This window comes from Elaeis guineensis, chromosome 1 (genome assembly GCF_000442705.2).
Source record: "Elaeis guineensis isolate ETL-2024a chromosome 1, EG11, whole genome shotgun sequence".
NCBI classification, from domain to species: Eukaryota; Viridiplantae; Streptophyta; class Magnoliopsida; order Arecales; family Arecaceae; genus Elaeis; species Elaeis guineensis.
The window spans coordinates 3,149,000-3,165,638 of record NC_025993.2 but is presented as its reverse complement, the minus strand read 5'-3'; the positions used below and the strand labels follow the sequence as shown (position 1 = coordinate 3,165,638).

At 36.4% G+C, this 16,639-nt stretch overlaps 1 protein-coding gene and 1 long non-coding RNA gene across 5 annotated transcripts in view; one reads left to right on the top strand and one right to left on the bottom strand.

Moving 5' to 3' along the window:
- Nucleotides 1-2,207: 2,207 nt before the first annotated feature.
- On the top strand, nucleotides 2,208-15,010 carry LOC105036402 (uncharacterized). 3 transcript variants are annotated; one of them, XR_012140768.1, is made up of 6 exons: nucleotides 2,208-4,391; nucleotides 4,471-5,772; nucleotides 10,154-10,218; nucleotides 10,881-11,099; nucleotides 12,046-12,662; nucleotides 14,774-15,010. It is a non-coding gene; the product is annotated as an uncharacterized lncRNA (long non-coding RNA). The 3 variants fall into 3 exon arrangements; XR_012140800.1 differs by lacking the exon at nucleotides 4,471-5,772 and having other exon boundaries at nucleotides 10,986-11,099; nucleotides 14,774-15,001; XR_012140785.1 differs by lacking the exons at nucleotides 4,471-5,772; nucleotides 10,154-10,218 and having other exon boundaries at nucleotides 14,774-14,998.
- Nucleotides 5,813-16,639, bottom strand: part of LOC105036407 (uncharacterized) — a 36,138-nt gene continuing 25,311 nt past the window's right edge. For both annotated transcript variants that reach the window (XM_010912183.4, XM_010912175.4), the window contains exons 14-20: nucleotides 12,024-12,205; nucleotides 11,871-11,941; nucleotides 8,869-8,950; nucleotides 8,726-8,787; nucleotides 7,711-8,635; nucleotides 6,881-7,171; nucleotides 5,813-6,252 (exon numbers count right to left, since the gene is read on the bottom strand). In XM_010912183.4, coding sequence (XP_010910485.1) covers nucleotides 5,973-6,252; nucleotides 6,881-7,171; nucleotides 7,711-8,635; nucleotides 8,726-8,787; nucleotides 8,869-8,950; nucleotides 11,871-11,941; nucleotides 12,024-12,205 — 1,893 coding nt within the window. In that variant the 3' untranslated portion in view covers nucleotides 5,813-5,972. The remainder of the gene's footprint in view (nucleotides 6,253-6,880; nucleotides 7,172-7,710; nucleotides 8,636-8,725; nucleotides 8,788-8,868; nucleotides 8,951-11,870; nucleotides 11,942-12,023; nucleotides 12,206-16,639) is intronic.

Here is a 16,639-nt window from a genome sequence, read left to right as displayed (position 1 = left end):
ATATCTGGAAACATATCCACTTGACGATTTGAGTAAATGATCGTTGGTGCATGATACAGGTGGATGTAGGTATAGATAATGAATACCAATCTATCTGAAAGCTTTAATAAGATATTGAAAGGGGTTCGCTCATTGTCCATTACTTTTGTTCATCTTTCCTTCGAACGCTTGTCGAAGTAGTTTAGCGTCAAATGTGCACTTGCAGCATGGAGAAGGGAGGTTGGCAAGATATTCACTGATAAGATTAGATGAAAATTAAATGGACGTCAGCTGAAGTCTAAGGAGCATTGTGTGATTAAGTACAATAATTAATCAGATTTGTATGAGATTCAGTTGAGAGAAAGGTATTATAGCTCCAATGAAACTGATTATATATAGACAGTCAACTTAGGGGCATGCACGTGCATATGTAAGAAGTGGCAGTTACTACGTTACCCATGCTCCCACTTATTTATTGTATATGCCAGCAAAAATTTAGATTGAAAGCAGTTCATTGACAACTGTTATAATATTGTACATTATGAGCAGTCATATGTATCGCTATGATTTGATTTGAGAGCATCGGGAGCATATTGACCCATGGGAGCGGCGAGAGGATTTAATTGTAGCTGATCCATCCATGCTCCCCATGATGGATTATCATGATCCATATCTGTAGTGATGCAGAGGCATCACTAGGTGAGTCATCTTGTCATTAATGAGTGAGCGGCTCGAGATGAGATTCCATCCTTTGAGCAACGTGATTGACATTGTGGTAAGTACATTTTGCTTTTATCTCTTTTTGTTATATTTTTATTGTTATATTTATGAATAATATTTATTTTTCTTTTTATACTGACAGTTTCAAAGGATCATATCGCTATATCATACAGTAAAGAGCGGCTTCTATTCGATCACTGTTGTATGTAAGGATCGAGCACTTATCGATGTTATAGACATCTTATCGATACTATGTGAGTCGTCTCAGAGGATAGATGACTTCAAACTGTGCCATCAGTAGATGATCCGAGTATCTTTTCATATGTCCAGCACACCTCATACCCTGGCTTCTCAGACTTCAACCTCTCCGTAGATGATGCATCTATATCATTTAGGATGAGCGAGTCGGGAGACACATCGTACCGACTCGATGAGCAGCATGTCGATCAGCATGGGAGGGTCAGAGGCAAGGGTTGATTGAGAGTTTTTCGAGATAGATGCCAGGCATATGTTGATAGGCCGAGCACGCCATCACCTCCCTCCCCACCCGTCGATATCGTGTCTGAGCCATCACGCCAGGGGCTAGAGATGACACGTGTTTACGAGAGGCGAGCATGGAAGAGGCCCCAATATCTTGATATATACGCTTCTCGATAGTGTGATACTTGTATATTTTTTTTTACTAAAAAATTTTGTAATCATCAACTATTGGATTATATTATTTTAAAATTAATGTTACAATTTTTTTCATCTAAAAGCATACGTTACAATTTTTGTTAGTTGCACAAAAAATTAATTATTGACCTTGATATAAGTTATAAGGGTGGAGTTTGGGATTGTCCATCATTTTTAAAAGATCCTGCCATGTTAATTATAAATAGGGTTGGAGAAATTTGAATTTATATCTCAAGAAAGTCGAGAATTTTTTAATAGATAAAGATGCTTGGAGAATATCAAAATTACAATTTCATCAAGTTGGAGATGCTTGGAGAATCCCATGGGTCGACCCATGTCAAGTTGCTGCTGCAAACTAAAATCTAAATCGGAAGGTATTTCGTACTGTTCTAAATGAGCAATCAAGATAACTAGTTGATGCCTAAATAAATGATTAAAAATAAAATATTAAAAGAATAATATATAACTTAATTAAGGAGAAAAATTTGAGTCTGAAATAGTAACATGGAGTGTGGAGGCCAAAATCGTTCTATTACAGGACGACTTCGTTTTATAATAAGATGATTCTATAATAGGATGATTTATAGAGTCGTCTTATTATTATAAGGTGACTCATAAAGTCACCTTATTATAAGATGACTCATTTTATGGTCCATTTGATCATTAGTTGACGGTCAGGTTGGTGAGTCAGTATAAATTTTTTTTTTTTTTTTTGAAGAAGTTTTTATTTTAGACGGTATTTTAAAAAATAATTTTAGGAGAATATTATTTGGATAATTTTTATTAAAATTAACATTAATCCGGTAAAAAAACCTCGACGATGAGTTACCGATGCGTATTTGAATCCGATTCCTCTCTGATGGCGGAAGCCGCATCAGTGGCAGCGCCAGTACCAGTGATCTCTCCGGTGGCGGAACCAGCCAAAGAGGCGGTCTCAGAATCAGAAGCCTCGCCGCCCGCTGAAGAAACGACCCCGAACAGAGGAACCCCGTCACCGGACGAACAGCAAGACTCAGAAGCTCCAGCTGAGAGCGAGATCCCGGCCGCTGTTTCCGATTACAAGCGGAAACTGGAGGATCTGGAGCGGAGCCCCGAGGGCGATGAGGCCCCGGAGAAGAAACCCGAGCTCTCCAGCCCAGGCACCGTCGCCGAAACCCCAGCATCCTTCTATAGAGAGTATAAACCCTACATCGGGACAGCAGCCTACATCTGAGTTTGCTCCATCTTCTCGTAAAAACTTGAAGTTTCTAACAGCAAGATGCTCGCTTTCGTGGCTTTTATTCCTGTCATCTTCCTCAATGCTTGTGTCCTGTTCGAACTATCAATTCACCCACTTGGTATTCCACACTCGTTTTGATGAATAGTGCGTATGTATTGTTTACATAATTTATATTTTGGAGCAATACCAGGGAATGTGCATGTTAAAGGCAAAGACAAAGGGAGAAGCTTTTCATCTTCCAGATATAGCTAAGTTGATTCGTATAGATTCTAATTTAAATTGCAAACCTTTTTATATTCCCCCCTGTACTAAGATTCAACCTTCTTGAAAGAGAACCTGCAGGATTCCCTTTTGTTCTGAATGCCCATTATGGGTTTTAAATGCTTGCTAATTGCCTCAAACATGTAAAACTAGTAATACTGCTGAGGGGCCTTTTTTTTTTTTTTTTTGCAATGATTTTTAGGATCTTACTTTGTTCTGGTTCTTTGCAAAGGGTTAAAAGATTTTGCTTCATAACTTTTTTGAACGCTCATGATTGGCATGATTTCAGTTTTCTCGGATTGCAGTGGATAAAATGTTATTATATAATTGTACATTGATTTGTTGGAAGGGGCAAAGTTGAAACTTGAAACTGAAAATACTGATGAAGTTGCAATTGCAATTTTGGCTTAGCTATTCTTCATCACGCTTGGCAGAGATGAAGGGCTGGGGGTTGTCCAAAATATACATACATACATTCATACATGCATACATACATACATATGAATCTATGTATCTATCTATCAATGTATGTGTCTATATATGTACGTATGTTTGTACACCTTTTGGTCATCTATAGCCTTATAAGACCAGTACAATAGCAGTATTTGTTAAAACAAATGCTTTCTCTGAAGCATTGGTCGGTTTTCATTCGGTGATATGGGTTATAACGTCATAGACTGACCATGACATGGTTATAGATAGGATTTATCTGCATGGATTCTGGGTTTTCTGGTTGTCTTTCTTCAGAGTTGACTAGGATTATGAAAGAGTTGTGCAAATGCCTTGACCATTTGTGAAGTGGTAATGTAGGGTGCAACTTCGATAGGTTTTCAAAGATCTCTAAGCTTTAGTAAGGGAATTCTCTTAGAAGTGATTGCAATGTTCATAAACTATCCTTTTATTCTACAACTCCTAGGATGTGCAATCTTTCCTTTATGTAGTTCTTGGGCATGATAATCATTTTCACCGATGTTAATCTATAATGATTTTTGTTATAGCCTGAATTGCTGGAAATGCAATATGGTTTAGAAAATCTTTGTGCCCAAATCCTGGTTTATTTGGGATAATTCTGTGGACATGTTTTATAAAATTATCTCATCTATCAAATAAACTAGCTGGAGTTGATTTCAGTATGCCATGGAGAACTGTCGATCTAGGAAAATGCCATAGCATGACTTAAACTGATGATGTTTCCAAAGTTACAGAATTGAATGGCCTTGCTCACTAACAGTGACAAGATACTATGCACTTTTTTCCTTTGCATCAAGAAATGAGAGCTTATTTTTCAGAATAAAATCTGTTGAGGCTTGCCCTATTGCATGTCCTGCATGAAACTCACTTTGTGACAGTTACCACTGTTTATTTATGCTGAAGATGCCAATTTGGAACTGATTCGCTTCCTAATGCAGATGTAGCTATGCTTTATGCAAGGGGTCAGCATTGGTTTCTCAGTGCAATATTACTTCCATCCCGCACTTTCATCTGCTGAAGAGGGGTATCTCGCTTGAACCTTGCTTTTGCAGAGTATTTATAGTTGGTAAGACACTAATACTGCTTTAAGACTTAAAGCACCAAATTTCATAATCTAACAAGACCTATATGTGTCATGTGTTCAGAAGTATTTCATCATTTTGATGATGCCATGATTCAGTTATAGCTGCAATGGATACATTCCTCAGTTTAACGCCTAAATGCATTCTGAGAACATGAAGACTACTTGTGGATTTCCTTTATGTCATTAAATTGTTGTATGATAGTGTATCTTCCATTGTTTGCGAGCTTTCATATTCTCATAATCGACTATCTCTAGGTGTTTGTATGCTGTAGAAGTTAAAGCACAATCTCACCTTCAACATGATCTTGTGATGATTAGATCAATGATGTCTGATACAGGGCAGTTCAATTAGACTTTTCTTGGCTGTACTTCGATTTTATTGTGTTTACCTCTGCTTTAGACTAATTGTATAGTTAACAAACCCGAAGAAAATTATTATTTCTGTTAATGCCATGTGTTAATGAAATGGTGCATAGCAGTTGGGAAACAGTCTTGAACTTTTTTTTTCACTTGAAAATACTTTTTCTTTAAACTGACAATCTAGATAATGTAGATAGTCAATCTCATTTCCATTTATGCATCTGTTGATATAATTCCTATTATTGGAGCCTAAGGCAGCATGAATACTGATCATAACCCGGTTAATATCATGCATTTCTTGGCATTTCCTCAACAGTGACTATTAGATTTTACTCTTCTGATACCAGTTAACGCAGATAATTGAGTTGGGCTGCTCCATGATCAGTTCAAGGCTTCAAGCAGTTGGTCACTTTTATTTATTTCTTGGATAATTAGTCTGAGACTTGCATCATGAATCATGGTTAAAATGCATAAACATGGGATCCCTTATTCTTGTTTGCTTGCTTTTCATTTTATTCTACTAGCAGGTCTTCATCTTTTATTGGTGAGTAATTTCTGGATAAATTGATGGTTATTCTTCTAGCTAAGGCAGATAAAAGTGAATATCAGTTGTATTGCATTTCACAAATTATTATGTACAACTTAATTGGTGTAGGTCAAAATTTTCATCAACTGATACTATTATTTAATTTCATGTAGTTCATGTATTTATTATTTTTTTGTTCCAAGATTCTTAATTTTTGGATAGGTTATACTTCGAGCATGTGATTGTTTAGTAAGAGTATAGTGCAAATTGCTTTAGACAGTTGCACACATTTCATTGCTCTCTTATGTTCCTTCTTGATTCTGTAAGACTTTCCCCGGCTTTTGTCGATGTTCAAGTCCCAATGAATTACATAGTTCTCAGTTTGCATTTCTACCCTAATGTAAGCTCTGCTTCGGTCAGGCTCTGCCAAGGACAGCACCTCAAGACAGGTACAGGAAGCAAACTTGTCACCCTAATGTAAGCTCTGTAAGCTGACCACAGATTATAAATACCAGTCTGATAACAATAACTCTATTATAGACTGACAATAGTGATTTATTTGTTTATAATTACTACTATTTTTGTATATACGGTCTTTTTGTACATTATGATCACATTTCAAATGTCTCAAATATAAATTCATCTGCCCATCCAAGCAAGAAGTTTTAGATGATTCATTAGTATGGCCATAGCCTCTGACGAGCAATGTCAAAGATGACTTGAAGTGTGCTTTTAGTATGCTTCTTTTCTGGCAACTTGAGAAATTTAGCAACCTCAGAGAATTCCACATTGTTCATATTGGTCGAATCTCCATTTCTATCCATCCTTGATTCGTCCTTGTAGAGCTTTGGTGGGGATAATGCCCACTGCATTGCCCATATGGCCAACGGGCGCATATATTGCAGAGATCTGTACTCATCTTTTGTATTCCATGCTTCAGGAGTCTGGAAGGAGTACCTGTGATTGGAATTAAAAATTAAGGAAAAAAACATAAACAAATAGTCGAAGCAAGAACAAGAAGAACATGTATTATGTAACCTTAATTTGGAAAACATGTATGTCAAGTAGTGGATATATGATTTCAACAGATCCAAATGCAGGGTAGCTTGGGAGATGGGAGGAAAAAAAAACACATGCTGGACAAATAACTTTAGTAATGCCAGTAAGTCCATGTCAGGTAGAGACCTCAGTGAAAAAAATTCTGCCAGTTTTTTTTCCATTCTGCTAGAAACCTCAATCGATGCAAACTAAATACAGAAGTACAAGATTTCTCCATTGTCCTGATACTCTGTTCACATGCACATAAATAATATTCTCTAAGCAGGATTCTAATATCAAATTGGATTGTTGTGTCCCATAAGTGCTAGGTTGAACCATTCTATTAATCAGATCATTTTAGTTGTATTTTTTAAAAACGAATTCATAATGCAGAGAAATGAAAAAAGAACAATCAAGTAATCAGCCTAGATTCAAACACAGTCTGCTAAGATGGAGTTGTTGTATAACAAACAAGAACCTATAGTCAAAGTATGGATAGTTCAACCCCAAAATCTTATAAAGAAGTGGAAGAAAAGTCAAAGCTTACCCAAGTCCTTCTTCAGACCAGACCGTTTCATATATTCCTTGTGCAGTTTTGAAAGCTGTTTCTGTCATGCCTTCTTGGATCATGGCAGCTGCAACAGCATATGTCACTCCAGGCCATACCTCCTTTGATTGCAGCGATGAAAAGTCAACTGTACCATCTGGTCTCATCCCATTAATTGCTCCTCGCTTCCCATCCTTCATCTTTAAGACATTGAAGCTAAAAATCTTTTCCAATGCAGTTCGGGCTTTGTCCTCATCAACAATTGGGAGAAGACCACATGCTCTAGCATACCTAAAAGGGGGTGCGTGAATGAATTTTCACCAGAGCAAACTCCAAAGTCATTATAATTGCTATAATTGAAACATCTTACTTTATAATGTAGAAGAAAAGCTCAACTATTATAATGTATTGAAATTCCTGAATATACAGTGCAATGTAGAGAATGGATGTAACATCATATCAAGTTACAGCTAAACTATAGCAAGGCAAGAATTAGGATAATACAGAGGAACAGTCTTAACTGCAAAATATTTCTGCCAATGTACTAACAGAAGAATTAGGAAATAAAGAAAAATATAATGTTATGGCAAGTAAAAAAACAATATAGAATGCAGGCGATGCATATTACATTCTTCAAGCCAAAAAAAAAAAAAGCATGGAAACAAACTTCTATATGAAGTTTAGAAATTTATGGCCATCAATCCATTAACCATAAGAAAAATACACAGGAACCATGGATATAGCATTTCATTTCAGATATCTCAGAACTCAAAGAGACAGCTGAGTTCAGATGAGTAGTGAAAAGGTATAGCAAATCCATAAAAGTATACCATTGTCCAGCCAATTGGTCAGCCTGAATAGATGAGCTTGTTGGTCCACCACTATTATCATATTCGAAGTAAGAACCGTTCCATAATTGCTCATATACAGCTTTTGCTTTCTGATATCTATGCCAAAAATAATCTTCAGAAGCTTGGTCACCAACCATACCTGCCATGGCTGAAGCAGCCTGTAGGGCAGCTACCCAGAGGCCACCAGTATAAGCACTCACACCAGTAACTGACCATACATCATAGGTCTGATCAGGGAAGCCTTCATTTTCAATCATTCCATCTTTATCCTTGTCAAACTGATCCATATAAGCCATTGCCACATAGACAGAAGGCCAAACAGCTCGAGCAAAGGATTTGTCACCTGTGGCAACTGTGTCTCTATAAACTTGTAAAACAAACTTAGGATTCAAGTCCTTCCACCTATCTGTATTGTGAAGGTGGTAAGAATTTACTTCAAACCATGGGTCCCTTTGTCCAAGATCATGAGGAACAGCACCAAGAACCTTTCTTGGGACCAACTTGCCATCAATTAATTTCTTCTCTGAAGGATCATGCATCATTACTGCTGCTGCGAAGTCTCTTTGGATGCTAAGTTCAAGCTTGGGGAAAAGCATGGTCAGAGCAAATGATGAGTAGAAGTGGACATCATAAGTGTTCCACATGTGATACTCTACCCCTTCAAGGTAGAGAAACTGACCAACATTTTCCTCTCCTTCTTGAAGCAATGATGTACCGAGAGCAGCATTTGATGCAAAACGAGACTCTAACTTTTTGGTTATCGATGACAAGCTGTTAAGGATGTCAGAAGCTGTATTGTTTAGGGGGATGAAGCCATTCATTTCTTTATATCCTGAACTGGACAAATCTAGGGAAAATTTTCTTTTCTCAATTGTTGCCAAACTCTGTGGTGGAGGCAATCCATCTGAATAACAGAATATGATTATGCTTACATAACAAACTGAAGTGCATGTATTAGGACAACAGAATTAAACGATTAAAAAACTAATATTACCTGTCCAAATTGATGCTCCAGCATTCAGATAATAGAGCTCATTAAATAAAGTGATTGGGTACCTGAACAGAACCTTAAAAAGTTCAGATTGTTTCTGCTGCAAGATAAGAAGTTGGTTAATGTGGGGGAAATTTCGAATATACCATTCTGGAAGCCTCTTGTCTTGGCAGTCTTGCAGAATGGGTCTTTGCCAATCTTCAATTTGAGACTCCCAATGGCAATGTTCTAGGTTAAAACAAGAAGAGAAGATTTTATGAAATTCCAAGATGAAAAATGTTCATACTAATAATCAAGATAAGATTTTTAATTAAACTAAGTACAATGATATTATATTTTGGTGGAACATTCATTGTAACAATCTCGAAAAAAAAAAAAAGATATGTTGCAGATCATAACTCAGAGGGCTCCGTTAGAGAAGCTTCTACAGTCAATATGTGAATCCATACATATTTGTTGTTCTCCATCTGCTCAAGTAAAATTATGGTCTCTTAATGCTCTGTTTTCATTCATGAGAAAGTGGAGAAAAGTAAGTTCATTGGACTGAATCCGCTTTTCTATTGGAATCAAGGAGAGACAAGAAAATCAAGGCTCTCTTTGGTTGCAGACAAAGTTTTTTTTTTTTTTTTAAAAAGAAAGTTTGTTATAAAGAAATATTTATTTCTATTGTTTCATAATAAAATGTAAATGCAGGAAGAGAAAGTTAAAGAGAAATTATAGAGTCAAAATTTTCTTCAACAAGTCTAAAATTTCTCTTATCCAAAAGATAGAGATTTCGAAAGAAAAAGACAAGCAGGAAATGACTCAAGCTAACTTAATTATGTCTTGACCACTTTCTTAACAAATTGCTCTCCAATTTTCATACTGCAAGAAAACATGATAAAATACTCAATTTTTGTTTCTTTTCTTTCAGTTTGTTTTTTCCTCAAATTTCTCTTTCTTTCCTTTTATTTTCTTGGCAACCAAACAAACCTTAAGGTCTAAATATTTTCACCAAGAGGCCATAAATTTTTCTGATAGGAAGTGATTTTGAGAGGAAATAATGAAAGGTTAATTAATCAAAATAACTAATTTATATCCCACAACTTTCTCTAAAATGTTGCAATTTTCCTAATATAAACCAAACAAGAGCAATTCCTCAATTTTTTTTCTTTGGTTGATTTGCTTTTCATTTCTTTCATTTTCTTGGAAACCAAATATAGCCTGAAGTGGCTCTTTATATAGTTAACAACTAACACTACTGAAATGCTTTAAAACTGAACGGCTTTAGGGACTGACTCCTTGGTATTAGATAAAATTTAATATTGCCATGAAGGTTTTTGTTGTTAACACAAACATATTCTAACAAATAATGCATGACCAACTTGTTCTCTAAACCTCCTTTTATACTGTAAACTCTGCTGCTAAACGTTCGAATGTGTCATATTATAGGAATCCACCAGATCTTCAAATGGATCTTCTGGGAAGCTGACTTACTATTATATATTCATGACCATGTGAGCACTCTACCTATTTATTTTATTTTGCCTATTCAAAATAGAATTCGTACAAGTTCATATAAAATAAAAAATAGATAAATGCATGCTCTGTGTGAAGTATTGGACTAAAATTCAAAATAAGGCTTCTAAAGCACTTGGATTCATCACATTTCAGGATAGTTCTTAAGCAACATGATCAGTAACCAACATTTAGTTTTTCATTAAAATAGATCATGGACTACGAATAAGTAGACAATTTCATGTCACGTTGATCACAACTGAAATAGAGAAAGGTGGACCACAGAAAACTACAGCGGAAATATAAGTTAGACAACTATATGAGGCCATGGGCTAGTTGTCTTCTGATCTCTCACCTGATGCTGATGTGGACTTTGATTTAGCATTCAACCTATCCTTTCTCAATTTTTTTTTTTTTGCGGTATATATTACCCAAGGGATATAGTAATAAAATTATTTATAATGTGATATTTGCTATCAAATCATACATGATTTATATTAATTGTTTTGATTTCATTGATTTTGTCCAGAGAGAACCTAGTTCATGAGTAGATAAACTGCGTTACTATAATGAATCATTTTACACAAAAACTACTTGATATGAATTTGAGGTTACTTCTCATCATGTAAACCATGTATTTTGTCCTTAAAATATTCTACAGAAGGTCGAAGGAAAGCATCAGTGACCTGCCAAATTAATAAGCTTTAGATGATGTCGTGTTTACTTAAAAATTGTATGCTTCAAGTAACATGGCCAAATATTGTAGAACACCAAACAATACCAAGTTGAAATGGACAGAGCATCATATGATACAAACTGATGCTTAAAGAGATCGGCCCCATAAAGGAGGATCTTGCACCGACGTTAAGCTGGACATATGGTGAGTATTCTGTAGTAATATACAATATCTCCAGATAGTTTAAAGCTAAAAAAATCATATTCGCAATAATCTTGCTTGATTGTTGATAGGCCTTTTGAAGTATCAAAAGACGGCCAGCCATAAATCTTGTTCAAAATGATTGCAATTATCCACATCTGCTTTCATCTTGATGCTCTGAAAATTTGCTAGCATTACATAATCATATTTATGTATTCCAAACTTCCCTTAAATTTACTCTTTCCATGCACATGGGGATCATCAAAACACAATCTTAATGATACCAAAGTATCAACATCCATCAAACTGTTAAGCCGTATATACATTGTTGACCTTTTGCCAATCAGCTAAAGCTTTTGGGTTCAACTGGTTAGTTAAGCTTAGGTTTGTTGGAGGTCATAAGTTGAATCCCCTCTATACGAATTATTTATTTCGCTATCCTGGTTATTTTGTTGGCTCATTTCAGTCATTATTTTTGTTATCTTCACTTATTTCAGTTAACATGGTCCTTCTGCAACCCAGGCTGCACATGAGCCGGTGTGTTAAACCTGATATTTATTGACCCTTTACCTATCAGCTTAAGCTTTTTGGTTCAATTGATTAGTTAACACAAACTGCTTGCAGTTATTTTCCACTAATCAATGATTCATAATGAAGTTCATATACTTTCCAAAGATAAATGCTTCCGAAGTAGATGTACAAGAGCTAGTTATCATAGTTCTACAAGGAAAAAAAAATATCAATGATCATTTGAGTTCTCTGACAAAAGCTTACCCATAAGAGCATCATGAACAAGATTTGCAGCTGCCTTGTCTTCATCAGTGCCATAAAATTTTGTGTAGCGCCTGTTGTTATATTTTCATGAGAAAAATTATTGGAATTGCAGATCTCCTCAAAGTTCTGTTATACAAGAATTGACCCACTCACCTGTGATAAATTGTTCCACTAGGAAACTTTACTTCTGGGCAAGCCCATGCCAAAGAAAATGAAACAGTACGAATTGCTTGAGATGGTACTGTCACCGATGCTGCAACAGCAGCTCCAATAGATGATCCTGGCTCCGACAGCATTGGTGTTTCCATGTGATCAAGGTGGCAGAAGGATCCGTGCTGGCACAATATAAAAATATAACAAAGTTTTGAACACAAAGTGGGAAAATTAACAAGTGTCGAGCCTCGATGTCAGAGTTTGATTCGCATGGACAATATGTTATTTAATGCAACTTCCCTATTGGTTAACATATAACAGTATGCATATCATGAACATATAATAGAGTTGATAAGAAAGAGAGACAATTTCAGATAATACAATTGTAGACAATAACAGTAATTCTAAGGGTACAGTTTACATAAGACAATACCAGTATGCCACAATCACAAAAAAGGAAGTCTGCTACTGGTAATATGATTTATTTTAAATACTTAAAGGCATTCTCATGAGAGACCTAATGACAAATTAGGATATAAAAGAAAAACTACCGATAAATAGCTAATGAATTTTTGCCATTTCTAGGTCGCATCTGCAACAAATGAATTGGACAATAAAAAATTGGCTGAGGAAACAAAGGTATGTAGCTTGATTACAAATACTATGAAAGCATTCTGGATGCAGGATTACATTGCAACGGTACTTGTTTGTCCTCCATTGTCACTAGACTATGAGATTACAGAACTAAAACTGGATTCCTGTTATTAGTTGGACTCTCATGCCCCTTTGCTTAGATTCATGATAGTAATATCAAGAGTCTTTGACTCCTAACATATGACTATATGAGATCTAGTACTCTTGCCTTTGAAAAGTGGCTAATTTTATCATGTATCTCTTTAATGACTTCCATGCACGGACCTTAGAACTATCCTAAAGCGGATAGTGATGGTTCAAGACATATCAAACCGGACAAAATGGTTGCTGAGATGGTTCGGTGAATCGATCTAGTTCTCCTTTTTTTTAATAAAAGCCTCTCTACCCTCCCGATTCTCCGCCTTTCTCAATTCAGGAGATTCCTTTCCCCTCGCTTCTATCTCTCAATGCTCCACTAGTGCTAACGACTTTACGACAACAATGGCTTTGAGGTACACCTCTCTCTTTCCCCCTCTCTCTTGATTCTGCTCTTGGAACCTTCCTCTTCCCTCGCCCCTCTCAATAGTTCAGTGCTGCTGCCGGCACTGCAATGAAAGCAACTCCACAATAACGAGCCAACCAGGGTCAAGACTCCATGAATGACAAGGCATGCCTCTATCCCCTCTCCCTCTCTCTTTTCCTTCCTCTCCTCCTCCCCCCTCTCCATTTCCTTCCCCCGGTTTAGGTATAACTTAGTTCGGTATGGTAAAATACTAATACCATATGGAACCGACCGCCAGCAAGTATGTTTCTTGGTACTAACTCAACGAACCTCACTCTCATGCATTACTTGGATGTAACTTGAATCTTAATAGTTTTTGCCTGTATCAAGATTTTATTTCTGTCATTCATTAGCTATTTTAGCTTGCTTCGGATGGTAAGAGTACCTCAAATAACCATGACCATCAAGCTTTATCCTCACAATTGGATAGGGGCATATGGCTTTATGTATCCTTATTAATCATTTTGTTGATTCCCAATTCTTGTGCTACTGAAAAATTTTCCAAATCCTCTCCAAACTTCTTTTCATGTTATTGGAAGTACATATCAACTTCCTTACAAACCCTTAAAAATTCTGTGTCATACCATCTTAGTTGATCCTACCCCACCATCTCCTTAGGGAAGCTTATGTGCCTCCTACAATAAACTTTACAAGCCTCTTTAGTTGTACCATACATCTTTTCAAGTCTCAACATTCACCATGAACTATTAGCTCAGTTGGTTGGCACCTCTCCCCTAAGGGCTTGCCCTTATTAAAAAAAGTCTCAACTCTCAACATTGTCATCTTTCCTACATCAATGAGCGGGGAATACCTCTTCTTTAAGATTGGTGATATGTTTTCCTCTTACATCACTCTTAACAAATTGTGAGCACATTACAGAAAAATGGTGTCACTATGAGTGAGAATCATAATCTTCTCAAGATTCAAAACCTTTCTCATGCTCATATTTGTCTCAAATACTTTGTTAATATGGACTAACATGATTTTTATTTTTCATATGTTTCGACAGATTGCACTCTATTCTTGCAAGATCCATGCCCTTTGAGATTCTTTATTTAGTTTTTCACGCACAAGGCATCTTATATATTTTAAGATACACCTGCTTCATGCTTGTTTTTTTAGTAAAGCCTAAGCTCCTTTTTTCGATGAACTAAGAACATCTTAGGTATAACTACAAGTAAAAAGATTTAGTTACTATGATCCTTGTATTTGGTGTTTTTGTGCTTTGAGGCATGTCATATCATCAATGAAATCCTAGTTTTTAGTAAGCCAAGGAGTCCTTCCAGAGAGGACAGATTTAAACATAAATAAATAATGATACAAATCCAATATGACCATACTATGATAGAAATCTCTGAATTTATATGAGCAAAATGGAGTCATGCAGACTAAAACAAAAATCAGATAACCACAGTGGTGCGGACACCAGATCCATCAAAAATCGGCAACATGATTTAAGTTCGATTTGGATCGAAGAAGCCTCATTAAATTGATTCTACTTCAGTTATTTATTTTCAGTCAATAAATTTTAATGCATTTGACTTTGGATCCATAGGGCCATACTTGGATTTGTCCACGTCACCTTTGGAGCCACCACTCTCCACATGCCAAGAGAAGAAATATGCATGCCAGCATGTGTCGTGCTCATGCCAAGTTCTGTCAAGCATCAAGCACCCACATGGAGTTCCATTTTTTCCTTAGAATTCCTTAAGAGTTCTTGGCTGCTTACTTATTTTGTTGAAGGCTGATTTCTTTCCTATGGTAGATTATAATGCTTTACTTTTTTGTGGAGGGTTGATTTCTTCCTTGTAAAGATAAGAGATTCCTAAACAAACAGGACCCTTAGAGTCCTATATAAATCCTTGTATCTTTCATGAAAAAAAATAATGAATGATTTTACAAACTCCACAAATACTTATGTCAATCGCTCCGAGAGGGAGAGGGTGTGAGACCCAAAATCGCCCCACAAGGGGAGGGTGTGAGGCCCACTTTCTATCTTATTCCTTCTACTTAAGTTCAGTGTTCCTGCGATTTTTATCGACTCCACCATCTACCCACGCAAGCCTATTCCGTCAAGAGAAGATCTGTCTCATCCAGAATTTTCATCTGTCGTGCTGAGAGAAGGAGTGATTTCTTATTCTACAGATCTTAAGCTGTCAAGGACCTTCGTTCCTTAACAGTTGATCTTTGATTTTTTTTTAATCCGATGTTGGTAAAGACCTAGTTCTTTATCGATGGATCTGTTTGGTTAAAAGTTTAAGAGCCCTAATCAGAGTAGTTTCTTAACTACCACGATCCGGATTCTTATCATCTTCTTGGATTTTCTCACGGGTTTAATATTTTATTTTCTCTCGTTCCATTCTTATTTCTTTTTTTTGCATTTACTCGTGAGCATGTTTAATTTCTGCTATCTGTTTATGAAATTTTCTATTACTAATTGTTTACTGATCTCTCGAATGGCATTCGTCTGTATCATTTAGATTGATCTCGCTTTAGTCTCGTATCAATCAATCACGCCTCCTGAGCAGAGTATAGACAACTATACTGTCTGTCCTGGGAATAATGAGCCCCTGACCGGACATGATTTGTTGTTGATGAACAGAAGAGAGCTTGATTATTATGATTGATTTTCTTTTTTTAGGATTGTCCCGCATCAATTTGGTATCAGAGCAGGTTGATTAGGGCTTTAGTTTAAATTCAGCAATTTAAATTTCTGCAAGTTAAATTTTCGCACTCTAAATTTCGTACTTTACTTTCAAGCATTTTAAATTTTTATTGCACCTTATTTCTGCATCTTAGAGTTGCATGACCACTAGATCAGGTACCTGGTACCAACATCCTACTTTTCCACCCAACACCAATATGGATCCCAATATAGCAGCCATCATTAATGCTCTGACTGAAAAGTTTGATGACATGAAAAATTTTATGAAAGCCATGGATGAAAGAATAGTGGTATTAGAAGAAGCTAGACAGAAATAACCTGAACCTGAGTCTCCCCGACTACCTATAGGACAAAGAGGTAGGAATCTAGAACTTGATCGACCTATAGGGGCACGCCCGTACCATAACCAGTTCGATCAAGATGAGCATATTCTTAGGAATGTGAAAGTCGAAGCTCCAAGTTTTGATGGTTGTCTAGATCCGAGAGAGTACCTAGATTGAGAATCAGGTATGGACCACTATTTTGGATGGTACGAAATATCTGAAGCAAGGAGAGTTAGGTTTGCTAGGATGAAATTGGTGAGGCAAGCCCGACTTTATTGGGAAAGTGTTGAGCGTCTTCTCAATCAGAGAAGATAAAATCCGATAGAAACCTGGGATGAGATGAAAGAAAAACTCAGAGAGAAGTATCTCCCCACCTCTTACCAACAAAGACTTTTAGATCAATGGCAGAGGCTTATTCAAGAGAATAGATCAG